The sequence below is a fragment of the Salvelinus alpinus genome, chromosome 16 (genome assembly GCF_045679555.1).
Source record: "Salvelinus alpinus chromosome 16, SLU_Salpinus.1, whole genome shotgun sequence".
Lineage (NCBI taxonomy): Eukaryota > Metazoa > Chordata > Actinopteri > Salmoniformes > Salmonidae > Salvelinus > Salvelinus alpinus.
Window position 1 is genome coordinate 36,793,521 of NC_092101.1, and position 23,321 is coordinate 36,816,841.

General features: G+C 44.0%; 1 protein-coding gene across 1 annotated transcript in view; it reads right to left on the bottom strand.

Moving 5' to 3' along the window:
• Nucleotides 1-9,718, bottom strand: part of LOC139541433 (solute carrier family 22 member 23-like) — a 35,090-nt gene extending 25,372 nt beyond the window's left edge. The window contains exons 1-3 of the mRNA XM_071346094.1: nucleotides 8,554-9,718; nucleotides 5,947-6,050; nucleotides 5,255-5,409 (exon numbers count right to left, since the gene is read on the bottom strand). Of these exons, the coding sequence (XP_071202195.1) occupies nucleotides 5,255-5,409; nucleotides 5,947-6,050; nucleotides 8,554-9,024 (730 nt within the window). The 5' untranslated portion in view covers nucleotides 9,025-9,718. The remainder of the gene's footprint in view (nucleotides 1-5,254; nucleotides 5,410-5,946; nucleotides 6,051-8,553) is intronic.
• Nucleotides 9,719-23,321: the final 13,603 nt, after the last annotated feature.

Below are 23,321 nucleotides of genomic sequence, written 5' to 3' on the forward strand. Positions count from 1 at the left end.
TGACTAATCTCTCTGGTGAGAAAAGTCCAAAAGGCCTAGGTGACAAGGGAGAGGGGTGGGGGGTTAGAGGTTTTATGGTAAAAGGGTAGGAGGATAGTATTCCAAACATAGCTGTAGATAAAGGACAAGATAGAATATACTGATGTCCCCATCAAGGGCAGGGGAACAGTGGTTAGGGGGTTGGGCGTCAGTATGGCAGTCAGGCATAGCTTTAGATAAAGGACAAAGCAAAACAAGACATTGTCAGGTCCCCCACCAAAGACTGTAAAGTGATTCATGCTAATCATCTTATTCATGCAGTGTATCTAATCGAACTAGACATCAGAGACCATTGAGGTTTACCAATGCTGTGAATATAATCAACACCCATAGTCTAATGTTGTTGTTTATCACTTCAGGTAGACAGACACAGAGAGCATTATCTCAACAGGGAAAAATGTCCTCCTGTGTGCTACCTATATCCCCCCCACTAGAATACCCATACTTTAATGAAGACAGCTTCTCCATCCTGGAGGAGGAAATCAATCATTTCCAGGCCCAGAGACATGTACTAGTCTGTGGCGACCTAAATGCCAGAACTGGACAAGAACCTGACACCCTCAGCATACAGGGGGGCAAACACCTGCCTGGAGGTGACAGCATTCCCTCCCCCCATATGCCCCCCAAGGTACAACTACGACAACATAACCAACAAAAACGGGTCACAACTCCTGCAGCTCTGTCGCACGCTGGGTATGTACATAGTCAATGGTAGGCTTCGAGGGGACTCCTATGGTAGGTACACCTATAGCTCATCTCTTGGCAGTAGTACTGTAGACTACTTTATCACTGACCTCAACCCAGAGTCTCTCAGAGCGTTCACAGTCAACCCACTGACACCCCTATCAGATCACAGCAAAATCACAGTCTACTTGAACAGAGCAATACTCAATCGTGAGGCATCAAACCAAAGGAACTGATTAATATTAAGAAATGCTATAGATGGAAGGAAAGTATTGTGGAAATCTACCAAAAAACAATTAGGCAACAACAAATTCAATCCCTTTTACACAACTTCCTGGACAAAACGTTCCACTGTAATAGTGAAGGTAAACTTGGCAGTAGAAAACCTAAACAGTATATTTGACCTCTCAGCTTCCCTATCAAATCTAAACATTTCAAACAGAAAACCGACAACAATTAACAACAATGACAAATGGTTTGATGAAGAATGCAAAAACCTAAGAAAGAAATTGAGAAACCTACCCAACCTAAAACATAGAGACCCAGAAAACCATGAGCCTTCGCCTTCACAAAGGTGAATCACTAAAACAAGAAAGAAATAAACAACGGAAAAAGAAGGAACAGCACGTCAGAAATCAGCTCAATGTAATTGAAGAATCCATTGACTCTAACCAATTCTGGAAAAATTGGAAAACACTAAACAAACAACAACAAGAAGAGTTATCTATAGGGATGCACCGATATGACATTTGTGGCCGACACCGATATCCAATATTTTCCTTGCAAAAAAAACCTGATACCGATACTGATAACCGATAATACATTTTTTTGCGGCCATTTAAGCATTCTAATACAGTTAAATAGTTGAAACACACACCCACACTGACCAAAAAGCAATTTTTGGGGTATTTACATATGTTCCCATTACCAGTAAAACATAATCAAAACCTATTTATTTCACTTACTTGCTGTGCTGTTTCGTTGTTTATTTGTTCAGTCTCAACCAGGATTTCATCATACATGTCAAGCAGTGTCAAGTTTCAGCTGTGTCTGTCCGTGGCCTCTTTTCCTCGGTGCACACTGTCAATGTGTCCGTTTCCATCTTGTCCAGCTGTGTCTGTAACATTTCACGTAAACCCTGTTTCTTGTCTGCATCAAAGTAGCGGTCCTTGTACCGAGCATGGTGCGACACAATAAAGAGGCTCAGAGAGAATGCCACCGAATCGCTTGTACACAGCCTCTTGTAGAGTACTTTTGCACGTTTTAACACCACGTCTGTCGGCAGTTTTGTTGAGTAGGCGTTTCAATGCCATGACAGAGGGTATCACATCTGCTGCAGACACAGTTGAAGAGCTGATTTCTCCAGTCAGTTGATCGAATGGAGCTAGAAGTGTGTTCATGTTTCCAAGTTTCAAACATGTTGTCAAATGCCATTGAAATGGCTGCAGAAGTATGAGAACCAGCACATTCTTGAGCATGCAATATGGCTTTTCTCAGTCCTCGTTGACCCACTGTGCTGCCAGACTGAGGATGCTCATGGGGCTGACATCCCTGGTCCAAATGTCAGTTATGAAGATAATAGCAGTGACGCCCATAGCAAGTAGCTCAGGAATGTGCGTTTCAACAATACTGTGGAACTCCGGTAAGGCAACATCTGAAAAATAGCGCCTACTTGGTAGTGTGTACCGGGGCTTGAGGTGCTCGACCAGTCGGCGAAAGCCAACATCATCTATGACAGAGAACGGTTGATTGTCAAGGGCAATGAATTCCATTATCTTGGCGTTAATGGATTTCACCTTTGAGTTGTCTCGCAAAAATGTTCTTACTCTTTCAAATGACTGCTCGACTTGAACTTGTTAAGTTGTTGGAAGTGTGCACTTAGTATTTTTTGGCTTTTGATCCGTGTATCGCTGTATTTTTCGTGGCGTCATTACGTCATCTATCTACGTTATATAGGTATGCACGTCAGCTTTGACATCGGTTTTGAACATCGGCTTTAAACTAGACATCGGGCCGATGTTGGCATTTTTAGCTAATATCGGCCAATTCCGATATGCTTACCAATATATCGTGCGTCCCTAGTTATCTATCCAAAACGGAGATGTATGGGTAAACCACTTTTCCAATCTTTTTGGTCCTATAACAAAGAACAAACGGCAAAAAAATATACATGATCATATACAAATCTTAGAATCAACTATTAAAGACTACCAGAACCCACTGGATTCTCCACTGGATTTGACCCCAATAACTACCATAACTACCATGGGATATGCGTCAACAGCAACCTTGAAAAAATCCTCTGCATTATCATTAACAGCAGACTAATTAATTTCCTCAGTGAAAACAATGTACTGAGCAAATGTCAAATTGGCTTTAAACCAAATTATCGTACAACAGACCACGTATTCACCCTGCACACCCTAATTGACAAACAACCAAACCAAAACAAAGTCTTCTCATGCTTTGTTGATTTCAAAAAAGCTTTGACTCAATTTGGCATGAGGGTCTGCTATACAAATAGATGGAAAGTGGTGTTGGGGGAAAAACATACAACATCATGAAATCCATGTACACAAACAACAAGTGTGCGGTTAAAATTGGCAAAAAACACAAACATTTCTTTCTACAGGCCGGTGGGTGAGACAGGGATGCAGCTTAAGCCCCACCCTCTTCAACATTATATATCAACGAATTAGCAAGGGCACTAGAACAGTCTGCAGCACCCAGCCTCACCCTACTAGAATCTGAAGTCAAATGCCTACTGTTTGTTGATGATCTGGTGCTTCTGTCACCAACCAAGGAGGGCCTACAGCGGCACCTAGATCTTCTGACAGACCTGGGCCCTGACCGTAAATCTCAATAATAAAATAATGGTGTTCCAAAAAAGGTCCAGTTGCCAGGACCACAAATACAAATTCCATCTAGACACTGTTGCCCTCGAGCACACAAAAAACTATACATACCTCGGCCTGAACATTAGCGCCACAGGTAACTTCCATAAAGCTGTGAACGAGCTGAGAGACAAGGCAAGAAGGGCTTCTATGCCATCAAAAATAACATTAAATATCGACATATCAATTAGGAACTGGCTAAAAATACTTGAATCAGTTATAGAACCCATTCGCCCTTTATGGTTGTGAGGTCTGGGGTCCACTCACCAATCAAGAATTCACAAAATGGGACAAACACCAAATGGAGAGACTGCATTAAGAATTCTGCAAAAATATCCTCCATGTACAACGTAAAACACCAAATAATGCATGCAGAGCAGAACTAGGCTGATACCAGCTAATTATCAAAATCCAGAAAAGAGCTGTTTAAATTCTACAACCACCTAAAAGGAAGCGATTCCCAAACCTTCCATAACAAAGCCATCACCTACAGAGAGATGAACCTGGAGAAGAGTCCCCTAAGCAAGCTGGTCCTGGGGCTCTGTTCACAAACACAAACAGACCCCACAGAGCTCCAGGACAGCAACACAATTAGACCCAACCAAATTATGAGAAAACGAAAACAGAATACCTTATAAAGAATTAACAAAAAAACTGAGCAAACTAGAATGCTATTTGGCCCTAAACAGAGAGTACCCAGTTGCAGAATACCTGACCACTGTGACTGACCCAAACTTACGGAAAGCTTTGACTATGTACAGACTCAGTGAGCATAACCTTGCTATTGAGAAAGGCCGCCGTAGGCAGACCTGGCTCTCAAGAGAAGACAGGCACATTGCCCACAAAATTAGGTGGAAACTGAGCTGCACTTCCTAACCTCCTGCCAAATGTATGACCATATTAGAGACACATATTTCCCTCAGATTACACAGATCCACAAATAATTTGAAAACAAACCCAATTTTGATAAACTCCCATATCTACTGGGTGAAATACCAGTGCGCCAACACAGCAGCAAGATTTGTGACCTGTTGCCACAATAAAAGGTCAACCAGTGAAGAACAAACACCATTGTAAATGCAACCCATATTTATGTATTTTTTTTTCTTCCCTTTTGTACTTGAACTATTTGTACATCATTACAACACTGTACATATAGACATAATATGACATTTGAAATGTCTTTATTCTTTTGGAACTTCTGTGAGTGTAATGTTTACAGTTCATTTTTATTGCTTATTGTTTATTTCACTTTTGTTTATTACCTACTTCACTTGCTTTGGCAATGTTAACATATTTTTCCCCATGCTAATAAAGCCCTTAAATTGAAATTGAATTGAGCAGCATGGGGTGAGACTGGTGACAACGTGACAGACAGGAGGAGACACATCATCATCCAAGGACGACTAGCAACACACCAGAGGTTTGTTGAGTGGAGAGAGAGGTGAAGGAATGGTGGGAAAAAGCTGAGTGAGAGAGAAGTGAGGTACTACCTTCGAGGTGGAGTGATGTGGGGGAAGAGGAAAAGGAAGTTTGTGGAGTAGAGCCCTACGTTCTAGAAAGACCATGCAGTGTGCTTTCTGGGCAGTCTTTGACAGACAACAAAAGTAGATACCAGGAAGTGGAGGCGTACTTACTCAGTATGTAGAGGGAGAGAGTGAGGCCAGCCAGACAGAAGCCCTCAAAGAAACGTAATGTGCTGAACATGGTCATGTTGAAGGAGAACGCTACACTCAAACCAAACACCAACATGAACAGCACCGAGACTATCAGGACCGGGTGACGACCGAACCTGAGAGAGAAGAGAGAATGGGAGGGAAAGAGAATGGGAGGGAAAGAGATTGCAAGATAGTGGGAGAAACAGACAGAGAGAATGGGAGAAAGAAAATTAGCAATGGAAAGAGAAATTAGTCCAATGGTCTGTTTCCCTCTACAACCTGATCCTGGGTTAGAGGTCAGCAGATCATTGGGTCAGAGTAGTCTCTGTTGCTATAGCTACAGCTCATCCCACAGACAACTCAACAGGGAGATCTGTGGGTGTTTTTCATAAGACACGGTCTATTCTCGGATGCCTGGGGGAGTGGGGATGCAGACACAGACATGAGCAGATGGCTAAGTGCATCACTACTACCTTGCTGAGACCTAGAAGTACTGTCGCCCCAGATCCAGAAACGCCCTGGCTTTTTATGGGTCAGTGGTATTGACACTGTTTCTGGAGTATGTTTTGTTACGTTGGGGAGAGTTGTGAGTTACCGCCCCGGTTGGAGCGGAATTTCCTATGTCACACACAAAGACACAAAATGGAGAAGGACAATGCTAGATTGCGTACCAGTCGGCTAGGATGCCCATCACCAGGTAGCCGAAGATAGATCCCACCAAGAGAGAGAACTTGGCGATGTGAACCTTCCAGGCCGAATCACACACCAGGTTCCACTGCAGAGAGAGAAGTGGGAAATATATGTATTAAATAAACTCAGCATGAAAAGAAACATCCTCTCACTGTCAACTGTGTTTATTTTCAGCAAACTTAACGTGTAAATATTTGTATGAACATAACAAGATTCAACAACTGAGACATAAACTGAACAAGTCCCACAGACATGTGAAATAACAGAAATTTAATAATGTGTCCCTGAAAAAAGGGGGGGGTCAAAATCAAAAGTCAGTCTCTGGTGTGGCCACCAGCTGCATTAAGTACTGCAGTGCATCTCCTTCACATGAACTGCACCAGATTTGCCAGTTCTTGCTGTGAGATGTTACCCCACTCTTCCACTAAAGCACCTACAAGTTCCCGGACATTTCTGGGGGGAATGGCCTTAGCCCTCACCCTCCGATCCAACAGGTCCCAGACGTGCTCAATGGGATTGAGATCCGGGCTCTTCGCTGGCCATGGCAGAACACTGACATTCCTGTCTTGCAGGAAATCACGCACAGAATGAGCAGTATGGCTGGTGGCATTGTCATGCTGGAGGGTCATATCAGGATGAGCCTGCAGGAAAGGAACCACATGAGGGAGGAGGATGTTTTCCCTGTAACGCACAGTGTTGAGATTGCCTGCAATGACAACAAGCTCAGTCCGATGATGCTGTGACACACTGCCCCAGACCAAGACGGACCTTCCACCTCCAAATTGATCCCGCCCAGAGAACAGGCCTCGGTGTAACGCTCATTCCTTCGGCGATAAACGCAAATCCGACCATCACCCCTGGTGAAACAAAACCGCGACTCGTCAGTGAAGAGCACTTTTTGCCAGTCCTGTCTGGTCCAGCGAAGGTGGGTTTGTGCCCATAGGCGACGTTGTTGCTGGTGATGTCTGGTGAGGACCTGCCTTACAACAGGCCTACAAGCCCTCAGTCCAACCTCTCTCAGCCTATTGCGGAAAGTCGGAGCACTGATGGAGGGATTGTGCGTTCCTGGTGTAACTCGGGCAGTTGTTGTTGCCTGTACCGTGACAGGTGTGATGTTCGGATGTACCGATCCTGTTTAGGTGTTGTTACCTGTGGTCTGCCACTGCGAGAATGATCAGCTGTCCGTCCTGTCTCCCTGTAGTGCTGTCTTAGGCATCTCACAGTACGGACATTGCAATTTATTGCCCTGGCCACATCTGCAGTCCTCAGGCCTCCTTGCAGCATGCATAAGGCACTTTCATGCAGATGAGCAGGGACCCTGGGCATCTTTCTTTTGGTGTTTTTCAGAGTCAGTAGAAAGGCCTCTTTAGTGTCCTAAGATTCATAACTGTGACTTTAATTGCCTACCGTCTGTAAGCTGTTAGTGTCTTAACGACCGTTCCACAGATGCATGTTCATTAATATTTTATGGTTCATTGAACATGCATGGGAAACAGTGTTTAAACCCTTTACGATGAAGATCTGTGAAGTTATTTGGATTTTTACGAATTATCTTTGAAAGACAGGTTCCTGAAAAATGGACGTTACTTTTCTTGCTGAGTTTATAAGTAATAATACACCAAACAGGAGAGAAAGAGAGGGACATAAATACTGTACATGTTTATCAACAACATGATACAGTATCACACAGCAAACTACATAAGAGAAAGAGTAATCATATAAGTTGTTAGGGATAAAACTAAAAGATCCTGAAGCACAACTTGGTTGGAGAGAGAGAGTAAGGAAGAGATAGGGAGAGATAGAGAAAGAGGAAAGAGAGAGATTGAAGGAGAGTAAAAGGCCAAGAGAGAAGAGAGAGATGAGTATCAGGTACGATTGATAAGTCTACTGTAATAGGTTTATCAATGGGCTATTTAAACCCAGCATTATCTGAGAAAGCAGATTTCTGGCACTGAACACACACACACACACACAAAAACACTAAGAAAGGATCACACATACTAACAACACACACAGTTGAACTTAATAACTTAATCTCATATAAGAAGGTAGCTGTTTGAGATTAAATGGATATTTTGTCAAACCTGCTCAGATGCAGGTCAATGCGTTGGGGGTCAAAAGAGACTACCTGCTACACCTACTCTTCTTCTATGATGGATTGTACAATAATCACATCCTCTGCCCTCATCAGTATCACAGAGTGGCCTAATAGGCTACACCACAGTAGGATTAATTCAATTAGCTGGCATGAATAGTTATACTCCAAAGTGTAGTGTGTTTTGATCATGCCAACTGGGGTCAGCTGAGATATGAAAGTGGTTTGAAAATGAGTGGACACCAGATACTGTATGCTCTGAGGGCAAACTGTGCTCTGTCTTGCAGTAGGCCTATGGCACAGAATGTACAGAATGGAACATTGGCAGAGTGCATGTGCTGTCCATGGTGCTGGGTAGACTAAACTCCACTGAGACCAGCTTGTGCCCCATAGTTGCATAGGATGCACTGTTAGTGATGCTGATGATTGTTCAGCTTTTTCAGATGCCGAAACAGTCAGAGGGGAGGTATGGCATCTGGTGCACACTTGTTACCTTGGTTACCACGTTCTGACTGAGTCCAGTCTGCAGTTCGAGCTTCCACTCCTTACACGCACATTGCATGCCACCGCTGTCACCGTCTCTTGTGCCATTGTCTAGGGGGAGGTACGGCACGGGTGTACCAATGCCACCATTCGTGACGGTCACCGGTAACGTTAAAGATCCCATGGTCCAATTACTCCCGTTGACCAGAGGCTGTACGCACGTGCTGTTCGGTTGGGCCAAAAGGAAATAATCCGAAAACTGGCTAAATCCGATAAATAAAGCCGGTATCCACGTCAGGATCACGAGCTGCTTTTGGTGTTTCCCAAATCCCCCGAGAGACGGTAGAACTGAGCCGTCGACGTGCGGCAGCAGCCTGGGGGCCTGTGTCTGCTCCAGCGACATGAAGCCGTTCTCAATTGGCGGTTGGTCCCGCTCCTGCTGTTGCGCCTCTGCCACCGGCCGCTCTGGCCCCGCTGCCATCTCGACAAAAATAACTGCCAAACCCCTGGCGCTCTGCTGCCCTGTCCACTCGGCTCTGCGTAAACCCTGTGTTACAAAGGAAACCCAGAGCGCAGGCAGACTTAATGTATACAACAAAGACTGGGGAAGAATGAGAGTTGAATCGGGGTCCTCTGGTAGATTACCGAGCGGTTGCTCGTCTCACCATGGTGCTCCGGTTAGAATAGGCTGACCGAATGACGGTTTCCGGTGGAGCCTGGGTCTCAGGGCGAAGCTGTGGCGAGGAAACCGGCAAGGTGTGGGCTCGGAGAGGCAGGCATGCTCACCATGCTGAAGGTCTTTGTGTTCCAACGGGTAGCATCCATCCATGTGGGGTTAAACTAGACACACAGGCAAAGAGGTGTGGGTGACTGATCGGCACATTTGCTAGCCCCTCCACGCGCTCCACAGGTAACACACCTGCCCAGTCCTTGACCCCTCGCAGGTATAGTGGTGGTGGTGGTCATTGCTGCAGTTTGCAGACAGAACCAACCGTTAGGTCTATCTTACATATCATACGGCTCTCATCCAATATGAGATCACCGTATGATGTCAATGAATATTCGTCCAGGTCTCTCCGTCCGGATTCACTTGGCTTTGAACAAGTCGACCACACACTCCAATCCCGCTTCGTTTCGCTGGTAATCGATGGTGTAGACTAAACTGTGCGGTGCACGCAGTCTCGGAGAATCAAGCCCCGCCCTTCTCCGTTGTTCGGCGCGCTGTGATTGGTTCGTGTTCACGGGGCGATTGCACCACTGACGCGCAATTGGGCATCGGTGCCATAGCCTACCGAAACCGCGACAAAGATATCCTTTGTTTACCACATGCCCCCTTTCCCTCAAAATAATAACACGGGTTTGTGAGAAATACTATACAGTTAATGTTTATCGTCAATTAGGTGAGATTTAGAGATTAACTGGAGATGTGTTGGAGGCTATAAGGATTTGTGTCAATTAAAGCCCCCCCCCCCCCCCCTCCATATAGCTTCGTTTATTATGTATGTCAGAATGTCTGACTCATAAATAGATAATAACGTTTGCATTTCTTGAGATGACAATAGCCTGTCACACAGATGGGTTGCAGCTGCAGCCTACTGTACAATTATGACAATGTCTCCTCCGCAGGGTGGTGTGTGGGTAGTCCTTCGCCAGAGGGCGTCAAATGATCAAAAACTATTAAGAGTCCTTGCATTGCTCAAGGTTTGACAAGAAGTGTGGTAATCTGTTGTTTTAAGAATTAATCTGATGCATCACTTTCTCTCCTCTAATTTGTTCCCGGCATGAAATGTTATTTGCTCAATTGTCAGGGAGACATGGATGAGTTGAACGTTACACCCAGGCTTGAATTTGGCAAAATTCTATGGAAATTACTAATGTAGGGCTCCTGGTCACCATAGCTCAGGTGTGCAAGGAAGTGATGATTATTAGAGGTCAGACATTAGATCTATGTGAGGAAAACACCAGTTTTCTCCACATTATCTGCTTCATAATCCGACTGCACGGTATCTAGGTAATTTAATGTGAAACAACACACCAGTTTATGATTTGATGACATTTCAAGTCATATATTCATATGGCATATTCTATTTCCCCATCCTGCACTGCAGCTCTGTAAAGATGCAGTATTACTGTAGTGAACATGGAGGCAGTAGAACCTCATCATAACCTTCACTAGTTAGGATACAGCAGTAACAGTAGGCTAGTAGCACAGCTAAACAGAACCATATGGCTCTCCAGCAAGGTAGTGTCTTCTCTCTCACATTCTCAATCTCACAATCGTTGCATTGGTACATTATTAGAATATACATTTCTTCATAGAATGATGGGGCAAAATTTGACCTGATATTGAAAACTTGTGAATTGCTTCTGAATGCCTGACTATTGCTCAGCTCTGGAAAAAACGACATCAGCCAGCCGGTAGTCAGTGACTTTTTGACAGCATATGTATGTAATGATGTTATGAATAAAAAATAACATACAGATCTGATTCTTCATTTATTGGTGTCGGCATGACATCGCTATGACGTCGAGGTGGTATCCGGAGTGTGATTGGCTCTTTCACAGCAAGATGAGAACATGTGCTCAGCCCTCACTCATTTCTCACCTACACACAAGCACCTCGCCTCTGCTCGGCTGCTGGCTTACCCAGACATTCCTTCAGGGGGTTAGAGAGAGAGGGAGGGAGGAGGGGGGGAAGCGGAGGAGGAGAAGTGTGTGTCACATATCACTGTCTCCCAACCACACCCTTGTATACCTTCACTCCTGACACACGCACACACACACACACATTGTCAGGAATCGTGAATTTGCCCAAGGTGTGGAAATTGCTGAATGAAAAAATAAGGTGAAAGACTTCTATATTTAAAGGTTCAATAGACAAACAATAGACAGACATATGCATATGGGAAGACAGACACGCTCCTCTGAGAGGTTCGTAGCAATCTTCCAACCTCCTCAAGGGCAGGCAGGCGTAAATACTCATACTTATCTGTTCATTCTCCAAGCGTTCCAGGCCCCTGGTCAAAACATTAATCAAGGTTGTCGAGACCACTTGGGTCAGAGTGAGCCGTATATTAGATGTCTTTATCATTTGAAACCACTAATGGCTGAATCTACAGCAATTGGCCCTTGGCCTCAGGAAGGTCACCTAGAGGTCACCTAGGATACAAGGTCCTCCTTTATGGTGATTCCTAACCTCTTGGAAGTCACTCAGGGGCTGAGTTCAGATTTAAGGGGGGCCAAGAATTTAGATTTCAACAACACACACACACACACACACACACACACACACACACACACACACACACACACACACACACACACACACACACACACACACACACACACACACACACACACACACACACACACATACACACACACATACACACATACACACACACACACACACACACACACACACACACACACACACACACACACACACACACACACACACACACACACACACACACACACTGTTGGTATTACTATCCAAGTGGGGACCCATAACTAATAACCCTAACCCTAAACCTGGCTCCTAAGCCTAAAATAGCCTCTTCCTTTTGGGGACCTGCGAAATGTCCCCACTTATCAGAATGTTCCTTGTTTTACTATCCTTGTGAGGACTTTTGAAACCCAAAAGGATTGGTCATTATACACTTACAATCTACTTTAATTACAGTTATTTATTTGATATGCTTTGTGAATAAAGATGCCAACAGACTGATTCATCTCTCTTGTGAAGTTTTAACTTGCCTTTTGCCTTTTAAAACAGGTTTGAGGAAACTGTTGAAAAACTATTGTGCTATCTCATAAAATATATACACTATATATACAAAAGTATGTGGACACCGCTTCAAATTAGTGGATTCGACTATTTCAGCCACACCCGTTGCTGACAAGTTTATAAAATAGAACACACAGCCATGCAATCTCCATAGACAAACATTGGCAGTAGAATGGCCTTACTGAAGAGCTCAGGGACTTTTAACGTGGCACCGATATAGGATGCCACCTTTCCAGCAAGTCATTTCGTTAAATTTCTGCCCTGCTAGAGCTGTCCCGGTCAACTGTAAGTGCTGTTATTGTGAAGTGGAAACGTCTAGGACAGGGGTACTCAAGTACTATTTGAGAAGGTCCGGTCACACAAATTTCCTAGGTGTAACGTCTGCTTCCAACTCACACCCTCAAACACGTAGATGAACACAGCTCACTTTCCAGCTCACACTCTCAAACACATAGATCCCCTGAACGCAGCTCACTCTCCAGATCCCAATCACCTGAATTCTAATCACCTGTTCACACACCTGTATGTCATTACCACACACTATTTAGTTCAAGTCTTTGCACCCCATCACTGTGAGGTATTGTTTGTTTTGTGACACACATCTTTTAGAGCGCTGTTTTTTTATTTATATATATATATATATATATATATATATATATATATATATATTTTTTTTTTTATATGTAATTTGTTTATGCTGTGAGTCACTCCTGCCGTGTATGATAGTTTGTGCCTGCCTCACTAACGATGCCTTTTGCCTATTCCCTGCCTGTACTTTAGCCTATCGAATTTCCTGTTATCTACCGATTGCCTGATCTCCTGGACTACATTACTAGCCTTCTCACTGCCTGTACTATTGCCCTTTTGGACCCCCTGTGTATAACCTTCTGCCTGCCCCTGGACCCAGCTACCTGCCTCCTCCTGTGGTGCTTTGCAATAAACACCTGCTGCGCCCTGCACTTGAAACTAGCTCTCTGTCTCCCCTCGTGTTCATTACACTAGGTGGCAAAGGTCTGGATGGATAATGTTATTTATCGGCGTAGTAACAAACCCCCACCTCGCAACCCATGCAAACCCAGACTGTTCACACCCCTCTTGTGTTGAGCAAATTTTGCAGTTTTAAAGTAAATTTCCTGCAATTCTACGCATTATTCCATGTCTTATGTGTGTTAACATGATACCAGGGGTCGAAGCCAGAGTAAAATAAATAATAATTCTCTTTTTTTTCTGGACCCACGGTCTGTATTGACCCTGGTCTGGGTCTGGGTGCGGTCTGCAGTTCTCCAGTTGAGTATGGGGGGTCTAGGAGCAACAACATCTCAGCCGTGAAGTGGTAGGCCACACAAGCTCACAGAACGGGACCACCAAGTGCTGAAGCGCATAAGGTGTAAAACTAATCTGTGCTCGGTTGCAACACTCGCTACTGAGCTCCAAACTGCCTCTGGAAGCAACGTCAGCACAAGAACTGTTCATCGGGCGCTTCATGAAAGGGTTTCCATGGCCGAGCAGCCGCACACAGGCCTAAGGTCACCATGGCCAATGCCAAGCGTTGACTGGAGTGGTGTAAAGCTCGCTGCCAGTGGACTCTGGAGCAGTGGAAACACGTTCTCTGGAGTGATGAATCACTCTTCACCATCTGGCAGTCCGACAGACAAATCTGGGTTTGGCGGATGCCAGGAGAACGCTACCTGCCTGTAAGGTTTGGTGGAGGAGGAATAGTGGTCTGGGGCTGTTTTTCATGGTTTGGGCTAGGCCCCTTAGTTCCAGTGAAGGGAAATCTTAACGTTACAGCATAGAGTGACATTCTGTGCTTCCAACTTTGTGGCAACAGTTTGGAGAAGGCCCTTCCCTGTTTCAGCATGACAATGCCCCTATACACAAAGCAAGGTCCATACAGAAATGGTTTGTTGAGATCATTGTGGAAGAACTTGACTGGCCTGCACAGAGCCCTGACCTCAACCCCTTCGAACACCTTTGGGATGAATTGGAACGCTGACTGCGAGCCAGGCCAAATCGCCCAACATCAGTGCACGACCTCACTAAGGCTCTTGTGGCTGAATGGAGGCAAGTCCCCGCAGCAATGTTCCAAAATCTAGTGGAAAGCCTTCCCAGAAGAGTAGAGGCTGTTATAGCAGCAAAGAGGGGAACAGCTCCATACTTTTGGTCATGTAGGGTGCTTGTAATTTAAAAAAATGCTAAATATAACGACAGGTCCATTAGTGGGCGGAGCCACATCAGTTCTTACAGCAGGTAAATGTGATGTCAGTGGCCTAGTTGGGCTCAGATGTCAGATGTCAGGTGACAGATATCTGATCCTCCTTTTTCTTCTCTCCCTCTCCCCCTCCATCCTTCCCCTGCTCTGTCTCACCCCCTGGGTGAGTATCCATGTCACACGGCTCACACAGGTACTCTATTGTCAGGCATCGCTCTCCCTCCATCCCTCTCACCTCTTCCCATCACTGTGCCCCTGGTGACCCAACAAAGCGTTGCCTATCCACAGGATAATTTTTTAAATAAAACAAACCCTGCTGAAGGGAATCAGATAATCACAGGATGTCCCCTCAAGTATTGTGATTTGTGTTTATTTCTCATGCCAAGCGTCATTTGACTGAGACAACAAAGATGTGATTGAGCTGCAAACAGAGAGTGACTGTGTCAGCCTCCCAGGTGTGACAGTGACAATCACCAATTTGACCTCCTTCCCACACACTCACTATCTGAAAACATTGAAAGACAAGCTTCATCATCACAACCTACACCGAACAAAAATATAAACTCAACATGTAAAGTGTTGGTCCTATGTTTCAATAGCTGAAATAAAAGATCCCAGAAATGTTCCATACGCACAAAAAGCTTATTTCACTCAAATTTTGTGCACAAATTTGTTTACATCCCTGTTAGTGAGCATTTCTACTTTGCCAACATAATCCATCCACCAGACATGTGTGGCATATCAAGAAGCTGGTTAAAAAGCATGATCATTATACAGGTGCACCTTGTGCTGGGAACATTAAAATGCATCTCTAAAATCTGCAGTTTTGTTACACCACACAATGCCACAGATGTCTCAAGTTTTGAGGGAGCGTGCATTTGGCATCCTGACTTCGAGAATGTCCACCAGAACTGTTGCCAGATAATTTGTTATTGTCTCTACCATAAACTGCCTCCAACGTCATTTTAGACAATTTGTCAGTACGTCCAACCGGCCTCACACCAGCAGACCACGTGAATGGCGTTGTGTGGGCGAGCGGTTTTCTGATGTCCACTTTGTGAACAGAGCGCCACATGGTGGCGGGTTTATGGTATGGGCAGGCATAAGATATGGACAAGAATACAATTGCATTTTGCAATTTGAATGCACAAAAATACCGTGATGAAATCCTGAGGCCCATTTTTTTTAAAGGTATCTGTGACCAACAGATTTATATCTGTATTTCCAGTCATGTGAAATCCATAGATTAGGGCCAAATTAATTAATTTCAATTGACTGATTTGAACTGTTACTCAGTAAAATCTTTGAAATTGTTGCGTTTAGATTTCTGTTCAGTATATAATGTCCGCTGGGATACAGAACTACCTCATCATCATTTTACTGTACACTCAGATTCTTCCATAGAGATCTTAGCTACATAATCTGAGAGAACAATTGTGTGGAAAGCAGAGGTGTGAACTCGAGTCACATGACTTGGACTCGAGTCAAAGTCGAGTCACAAATATGATGACTTGCAACTCGACTTTGACTTTAACACCAATGACTCGTGACTTGACTTGGACTTGAGCCTTATGACTCGACCTGACTTGATACCCTCCCCAAGCCCAAATATGAAAAATGATGCTATTAAAAAAAGTGTGCAGCGCATGAACTCTTCATTTAACGGATTACAGTTTGAATCGGACAGCAGCCAATCAAATTGTGCCAGCTGAGAAAAAGTTGTGCGTGGCAGTGCAGAGGAACCTCGGCGGGTGAATTCAGATGGAGCCCTTATAAAAGATGATACCCAAAATTATTATTTTCGGATATGAAGACGACGCTCTGTCAACAAAAAACGGTTTGAAACTTGCAAAACATGCGGGAAGAAAATTACTGACGGAGGCACAACAATTTCTAACTTTGTTTGACATTTGAAGCTGCACAAAGAACGGTAAGTCGTGGCTAATATAGTCAACAGCTATATCTTTTATTATTTTACTAGTTTATCATGTAGCCTAACATAACGTTAAATCAATGAGCCTCCACACAGTCACAGTGTGGCAATGTAATCATTGCACCCAAGATTGAGCCACAACTGGCTAGGTAGTTGGTAGCCTAAATCCTGCCTGATGTTACTGCTGTTCCTAAAACCATTGACATACGTTAGCCTATTGTAACCACACAGAGACAGAGACAGAGAGAGGGAGAGAGAGAGCGAGAGAGAGAGAGAGAGAGAGAGAGAGAGAGAGAGAGAGAGAGAGAGAGAGAGAGAGAGAGAGAGAGAGAGAGAGAGAGAGAGAGAGAGAGAGAGAGAGAGAGAGAGAGAGAGAGAGTGTGTGTGTGTGTGTGTGTGTGTGTGTTAAGATTGAGATTGAGCGATTGTGTACATTCGTGGCCAAAAGTTTTGAGAATGACACAAATATACATTTTCACAGTCTGCTGCCTCAGTTTGTATGATGGCAATATGCAAGTACTCCAGAATGTAATGAAGAGTGTTCAGATGAATTGCAATTAATTGCAAAGTCCCTCTTTGCCATGCAAATTAACTGAATCCCCAAAAAACATTTCCACTGCATTTCAGCCCTGCCACAAAAGGACCAGCTGACATCATGTCAGTGATTCTCTCGTTAACACAGGTGTGAGTGTTGACAAGGACAAGGCTGGAGATCACTCTGTCATGCTGATTGAGTTCGAATAACAGACTGGAAGCTGTAAAAGGAGGGGGGTGGTCGGAATCATTGTTCTTCCTCTGTCAACAATGGTTACCTGCAAGGAAACACGTGCCGTCATCATTGCTTTGCACAAAAAGGGCTTCACAGGCAAGGATATTGCTGCCAGTAAGACTGCACCTAAATCAACCATTTATCAGATCATCAAGAACTTCAAGGAGAGAGGTTCAATTGTTGGGAAGAAGGCTTCAGGGCGCCCAAGATAGTTCAGCAAGCGCCAGGACCGTCTCCTAAAGTTGATTCAGCTGCGGGATCGGTGCAAAATCAGTACAGAGCTTGCTCGGGAATGGCAGCAGGCAGGTGTGAGTGCATCTGCACGCACAGTCAGGTGAAGACTTTTGGAGGCCTGGTGTCAAGAAGGGCAGCAAAGAAGCCACTTCTCTCCAGGAAATACATCAGGGACAGACTGATATTCTGCAAAAGGTACAGGGATTGGACTGCTGAGAACTGGGGTAAAGTAATTTTCTCTGATGAATCCCCTTTCCGATTGTTTGGGGCATCCCGAAAAAAGCTTGTTCGGAGAAGACAAGGTGAGCGCTACCATCAGTCCTGTGTCATGCCAACAGTAAAGCATCCTGAGACCATTCATGTGTGGGGTTGCTTCTCAGCCAAGGGAGTGGGCTCACTCACAATTTTGCCCAAAAACACAGCCATGAATAAAGAATGGTACCAACACATCCTCCGAGAGCAACTTCTCCCAACCATCCAGGAACAGTTTGGTGACGAACAATGCCTTTTTCAGCATGATGGAGCACCTTGCCATAAGGCAAAAGTGATAACTAAGTGGCTCGGGGAACAAAATATCGATATTTTGGGTCCATGGCCAGGAAACTCCCCAGACCTTAATCCCATTGAGAACTTGTGGTCAATCCTCAAAAGGCGGGTGGACAAACAAAAACCCACAAATTCTGACAAACTCCAAGTATTGATTATGCAAGAATGGGCTGCCATCAGTCAGGATGTGGCCCAGAAGTTAATTGACAGCATGCCAGGGCAGTTTGCAGAGGTCTTGAAAAAGAAGAATCAACACCGCAAATATTGACTCTTTGCATCAACTTCATGTAATTCTCAATAAAAGCCTCTGACACTTATGAAATGCTTGTAATTATACTTCAGTATTCCATAGTAACATCTGACAAAAAAATCTAAAGACACTGAAGCAGCAAACTTTGTGGAAATTAATATTTGTGTCATTCTCAAAACTTTTTGCCACGACTGTACAAGCCTACATCGCCCGATAGCGATCCTCGATATCACTATTGGAGGGGGGTGGGGTCTTTCTCATGGCTACCCATGTATTTCTATGGAAATATAACATTTATTTGGAAAGTAATAAATATATATAAAGCATTCATGATTTGCGTAAATGTAATATACTATCTATTACTCTTGTTAAAAATAGGAAATGGTATTACATTTGGTGAAGAGCACATTATGACTTGTTTAGGACTCGAAACTTAAAGTTTAGGACTTGATACTTGACGGTCTTAACTTGAGACTTGACTCGGACTTGCCTGTCTTGACTTGGGACTTGACATGGGATTTGAGTGCTAAGACTTGAGACTTACTTGTGAATTGTAAAACAATGACTTGGTTCCACCTCTGGTGTAAAGATCTCTCTTTCTTTCCTTTGTGAAAGGAGGACAAGCTGTGACCCGGTTCAAACACATAAGAGCGAGACCAAAGCTAACCGCTCTATGTTTGGCATGTTACTGAATTCCTGCAAGCGTCTTGAAGCCTGAATACCATTCTATCAGACAGACTGACACACCACTCATTACCCACATTCCTCCATCATTATTGACACTCCTGTTATGTATTTTACAGGCAGAGCAACATTTCCTGTGTACATACAGACCCACCTACTCACACCTACCTCCACCTACTGTTGAAGTCAGAAGTTTACATACACCTTAGCCAAATACATTTAAACTCAGTTTTTCACAATTCCTGACATTTAATCCTAGTAAATATTCACTGTCTTAAGTCAGTTAGAATAACCACTTTATTTTAAGAATGTGAAATGTCAGAATAATAGTAGAGAGAATGATTTATTTCAGCTTTTATTTATTTCATCAAATTCCCAGTGGGTCAGAAGTTTCCATACACTCAATTTGTATTTGGTAGCATTGCCTTTAAATTGTTTAACTTGGGTCAAACATTTCAGGTAGCCTTCCACAAGCTTCCCACAATAAGTTGGGTGAATTTTGGCCCATTCCTCCTGACAGAGCTGGTGTAACTGAGTCAGGTTTGTAGGCCTCCTTGCTCGCACAAGCTTTTTCAGTTCTGCCCACAAATTTTCTATAGGATTGAGGTCAGGGCTTTGTGATGGCCACTCCAATCCCTTGACTTTGTTGTCCTTAAGCCAATTTGCCACAACTTTGGAAGTATGCTTGGGGTCATTGTCCATTTGGAAGACCCATTTGCGACCAAGCTTTAACTTCCTGACTGATGTCTTGAGATGTTGCTTCAATAAATCCACATAATTTTCCTTTCTCATGATGCCATCTATTTTGTGAAGTGCACCAGTCCCTCCTGCAGCAAAGCACCCCACAACATGATGCTGCCACCCCCGTGCTTCACGGTTGGGATGGTGTTCTTTGGCTTGCAAGCCTCCCCCTTTTTCCTCCAAACATAACGATGGTCATTTTGGCCAAACAGTTCTATTTTTGTTTCATCAGACCAGAGGAGATTTCTCCAAAAAGTACGATCTTTGTCCCCATGTGCAGTTGCAAACCGTAGTCTGTCTTTTTTATGGCGGTTTTGGAGCAGTGGCTTCTTCCTTGCTGAGCGGCCTTTCAGGTTATGTCGATATAGGACTTGTTTTACTGTGGATATAGATACTTTTGTACCTGTTTCCTCCAGCATCTTCTCTAGGTCCTTTGCTGTTGTTCTGGGATTGATTTGCACTTTTCGCACCAAAGTATATTCATTTCTAGGAGACAGAACGCGTCTCCTTCCTGAGCGGTATGATAGCTGCGTGGTCCCATGGTGTTTATACTTGCATACTATTGTTTGTACAGATGAACGTGGTACTGTTTGTACAGATGAACGTGGTACCTTCAGGCATTTGGAAATTACTCCCAAGGATGAACCAGACTTGTGGAGGTCTACAATTGTTTTTCTGAGGTCTTGGCTGATGTATTTTGATTTTCCCATGATGTCAAGCAGAGATGCACTGAGTTTGAAGGTAGGCCTTGAAATACATCCACAGGTACACCTCCAATTGACTCAAATAATGTAAATTAGCCTATCAGAAGCTTCTAAAGCCATGACATAATTTTCTGGAATTTTCCAAGCTGTTTAAAGGCACAGTCAACTTAGTGTATGTCATCTTCTGACCCAATGGAATTGTGATACAGTGAATGTTAAGTGAAATAATCTGTCTGTAAACAATTGTTGGAATAATGACTTGTGTCATGCACAAAGTAGATGTCCTAACAGACTTCCCAAAACTATCGTTTGTTAACAAGAAATTTGTGGAGTGGTTGAAAAAATGAGTTTTAATGACTCCAACCTAAGCATATGTAAACTTCCAACTTCAACTGTACCTGTGCAAACACAGGCAATGATTGATAAGCAAAAATATAAGGTGACAGGTAATTGGCAGAGTTGTGACAGTTTGTTGACAGTTCAAAGACAGGGGTTGGGGAGAGTCAAAGGGGCAAAAGTAATGAAGTGGTTTCTACCCAGTGTTCTTCAGAAGACAGTGTCTGAACACAGCCTCCCAGAGTCAGCACAGAGAGGGGCAGAAAGAGAGGGAGAGTGTGATAGGGGGTTGGAGGAAAGACAGGTAGAGAGATAGAGAGAGACAGTGAAAGTAATGTAGAGATGTAGGACAGAGAGAGAGTGGGAATTGGCAGGCACTCTGTACTCGATACCAGGGCTGGGTGTGGTGTGATAGGGGTTGGTTTTTGTGGTTTTTGGTGGAGTTTTAGGTGTGTCTGTGCTTCAACAGAGCCTCCCAGGGCTCACTCGTCTCAGCTCACCTGATGAGGCACGATGGGACAGGTGTACGTGTTGGTGGTTGCCCCTCTATTGTGAGACTAGGGCGTAACCCTTAAGGCGTGGTCTGTTGGAAGTGTGATGAACGACCGGTTTTATCACAAAACCATGGGAACAATTTCGAGAGATTTAAATCAAAGAGTGTCACTATAAAATGCTAATCACACAGTTTTTCTGGTCAACCCACATACACAAGGAGACTTATTAGATGCCCATTACAAGCCCTCATGTCTCATCCTGTCTGACGTCTGGAGATGAGTGAAGTGTGATGTGATGTGTGAACTGAGAGCCTATCCAATGCCACACCTGATTCAGCCCAAGTATACACACACTACAATTACACACACACACACACACACACATTGTCATTCAATTGGGATGCTGATGGTGATCCTTACATCTCGTAAAGATGTCTCTATGTACAACTGGGTCAGACGTCTGTGTTTACTGTACAGAAATGCACTTTAGACCTTATAAAATGTACATACTATATAACCTACCTGAGCCACGCACACATGTGAACATGTACATGTCTGCTATGCATCATCATAAAAGTGTCAAAGAAACATTTAAGCCCATGGAAGATTGTATTTCTTTTAAAGACAAGAACACTGATGTGTTCCAATATATTCCAACACACACTGATCTGTTTGCTTGTTTTCCATGGTGGTAGAATGAAGACCAGCCGTGGAATGTTGGTTTGGCAGAATGTGTGTGTGTGTCAGTGTGTGTGTGTGTTCATCTGTGTGCACACACAGGCAGGGACGTGTTTCAGAAAACTGAAATGCGCCAACAGGCATATAGCCTAGTGATTATAAGGGTGGGACTACATTGGTCTTCTATCTGAGAAAAACTCCAACTCCGAGTTTATTACTTTCATGAATCAATCCACCCATACTGCTGCTATTAAAAGTCTGAACATGTTGGGGGATGGAAGGGAGGAATGGGGTTGATAGAGAAGGGGTGGTTTGTAGGTTTGTCACGCTGCATTTCCATGACAACAAACATAGGTGTACTAACCCTGGTCTCTGACTTGGAGCAATAGGCCTAGCTCACACACCAAGGAGCAACATTCTGCACTTATATGTTTGAGCTAACAGAAAATACACAGTCTTTCAATAAATCAATCACGCACACACAAACACCCACTGTACCCTGACAGTCAATCATCATAAACACACACACACACACACACACACACGCACGCACGCACGCACGCACGCACGCACGCACGCACGCACGCACGCACGCACGCACGCACGCACACACACAGAAAGAGCTGTGAGATTCCTCAGAGCCTGCTGAAATCGTAGGGGTAGAGTTGTTCTGGTTAATACAGTATATAGGCCAAGTACAAACATAAAATCGAATCCCCCTTATTTTTTGTTATTTTCTTTAGAGTTTTTCCCCTTACCCTACCATCCCTACCCTGACTGGAGTAAGCTAACGGACAACAATACTTCTACTGCTATTTACAGCTATTTTGGTTATGGTACCTGTAGTTAAATAATTATACATATAAACTCAGCAAAAAAAGAAACGTCCCTTTTTCAGGACCCTGTCGTTCAAAGATAATTCGTAAAAATCCAAATAACTTCACAGATCTTCATTTTAAAGGGTTTAAACACTGTTTCCCATGCTTGTTCAATGAACCATAAACAATTAATTAACATGCACCTGTGGAACGGTCCTTAAGACACTAACAGCTTACAGACGGTAGGCAATTAGGGTTACAGTTATGAAAACTTAGGACACTAAAGAGGCCTTTCTACTGACTCTGAAAAACACCAAAAGAAAGATGCCCAGGGTCCCTGCTCATCTGCGTGAACGTGCCTTAGGCATGCTGCAAGGAGGCATGAGGACTGCAGATGTGGCCAGAGCAATAAATTGCAATGTCCGTACTGTGAAATGCCTAAGATGGCGCTACAGGGAGACAGGACGGACAGCTGATCTTCCTCGGGGTGGCAGACCATGTGTACCAACACCTAAACAGGATCGGCACATCCGAACATCACACCTGTCACGGTACAGGCAACAACAACTGCCCGAGTTACACCAGGAAC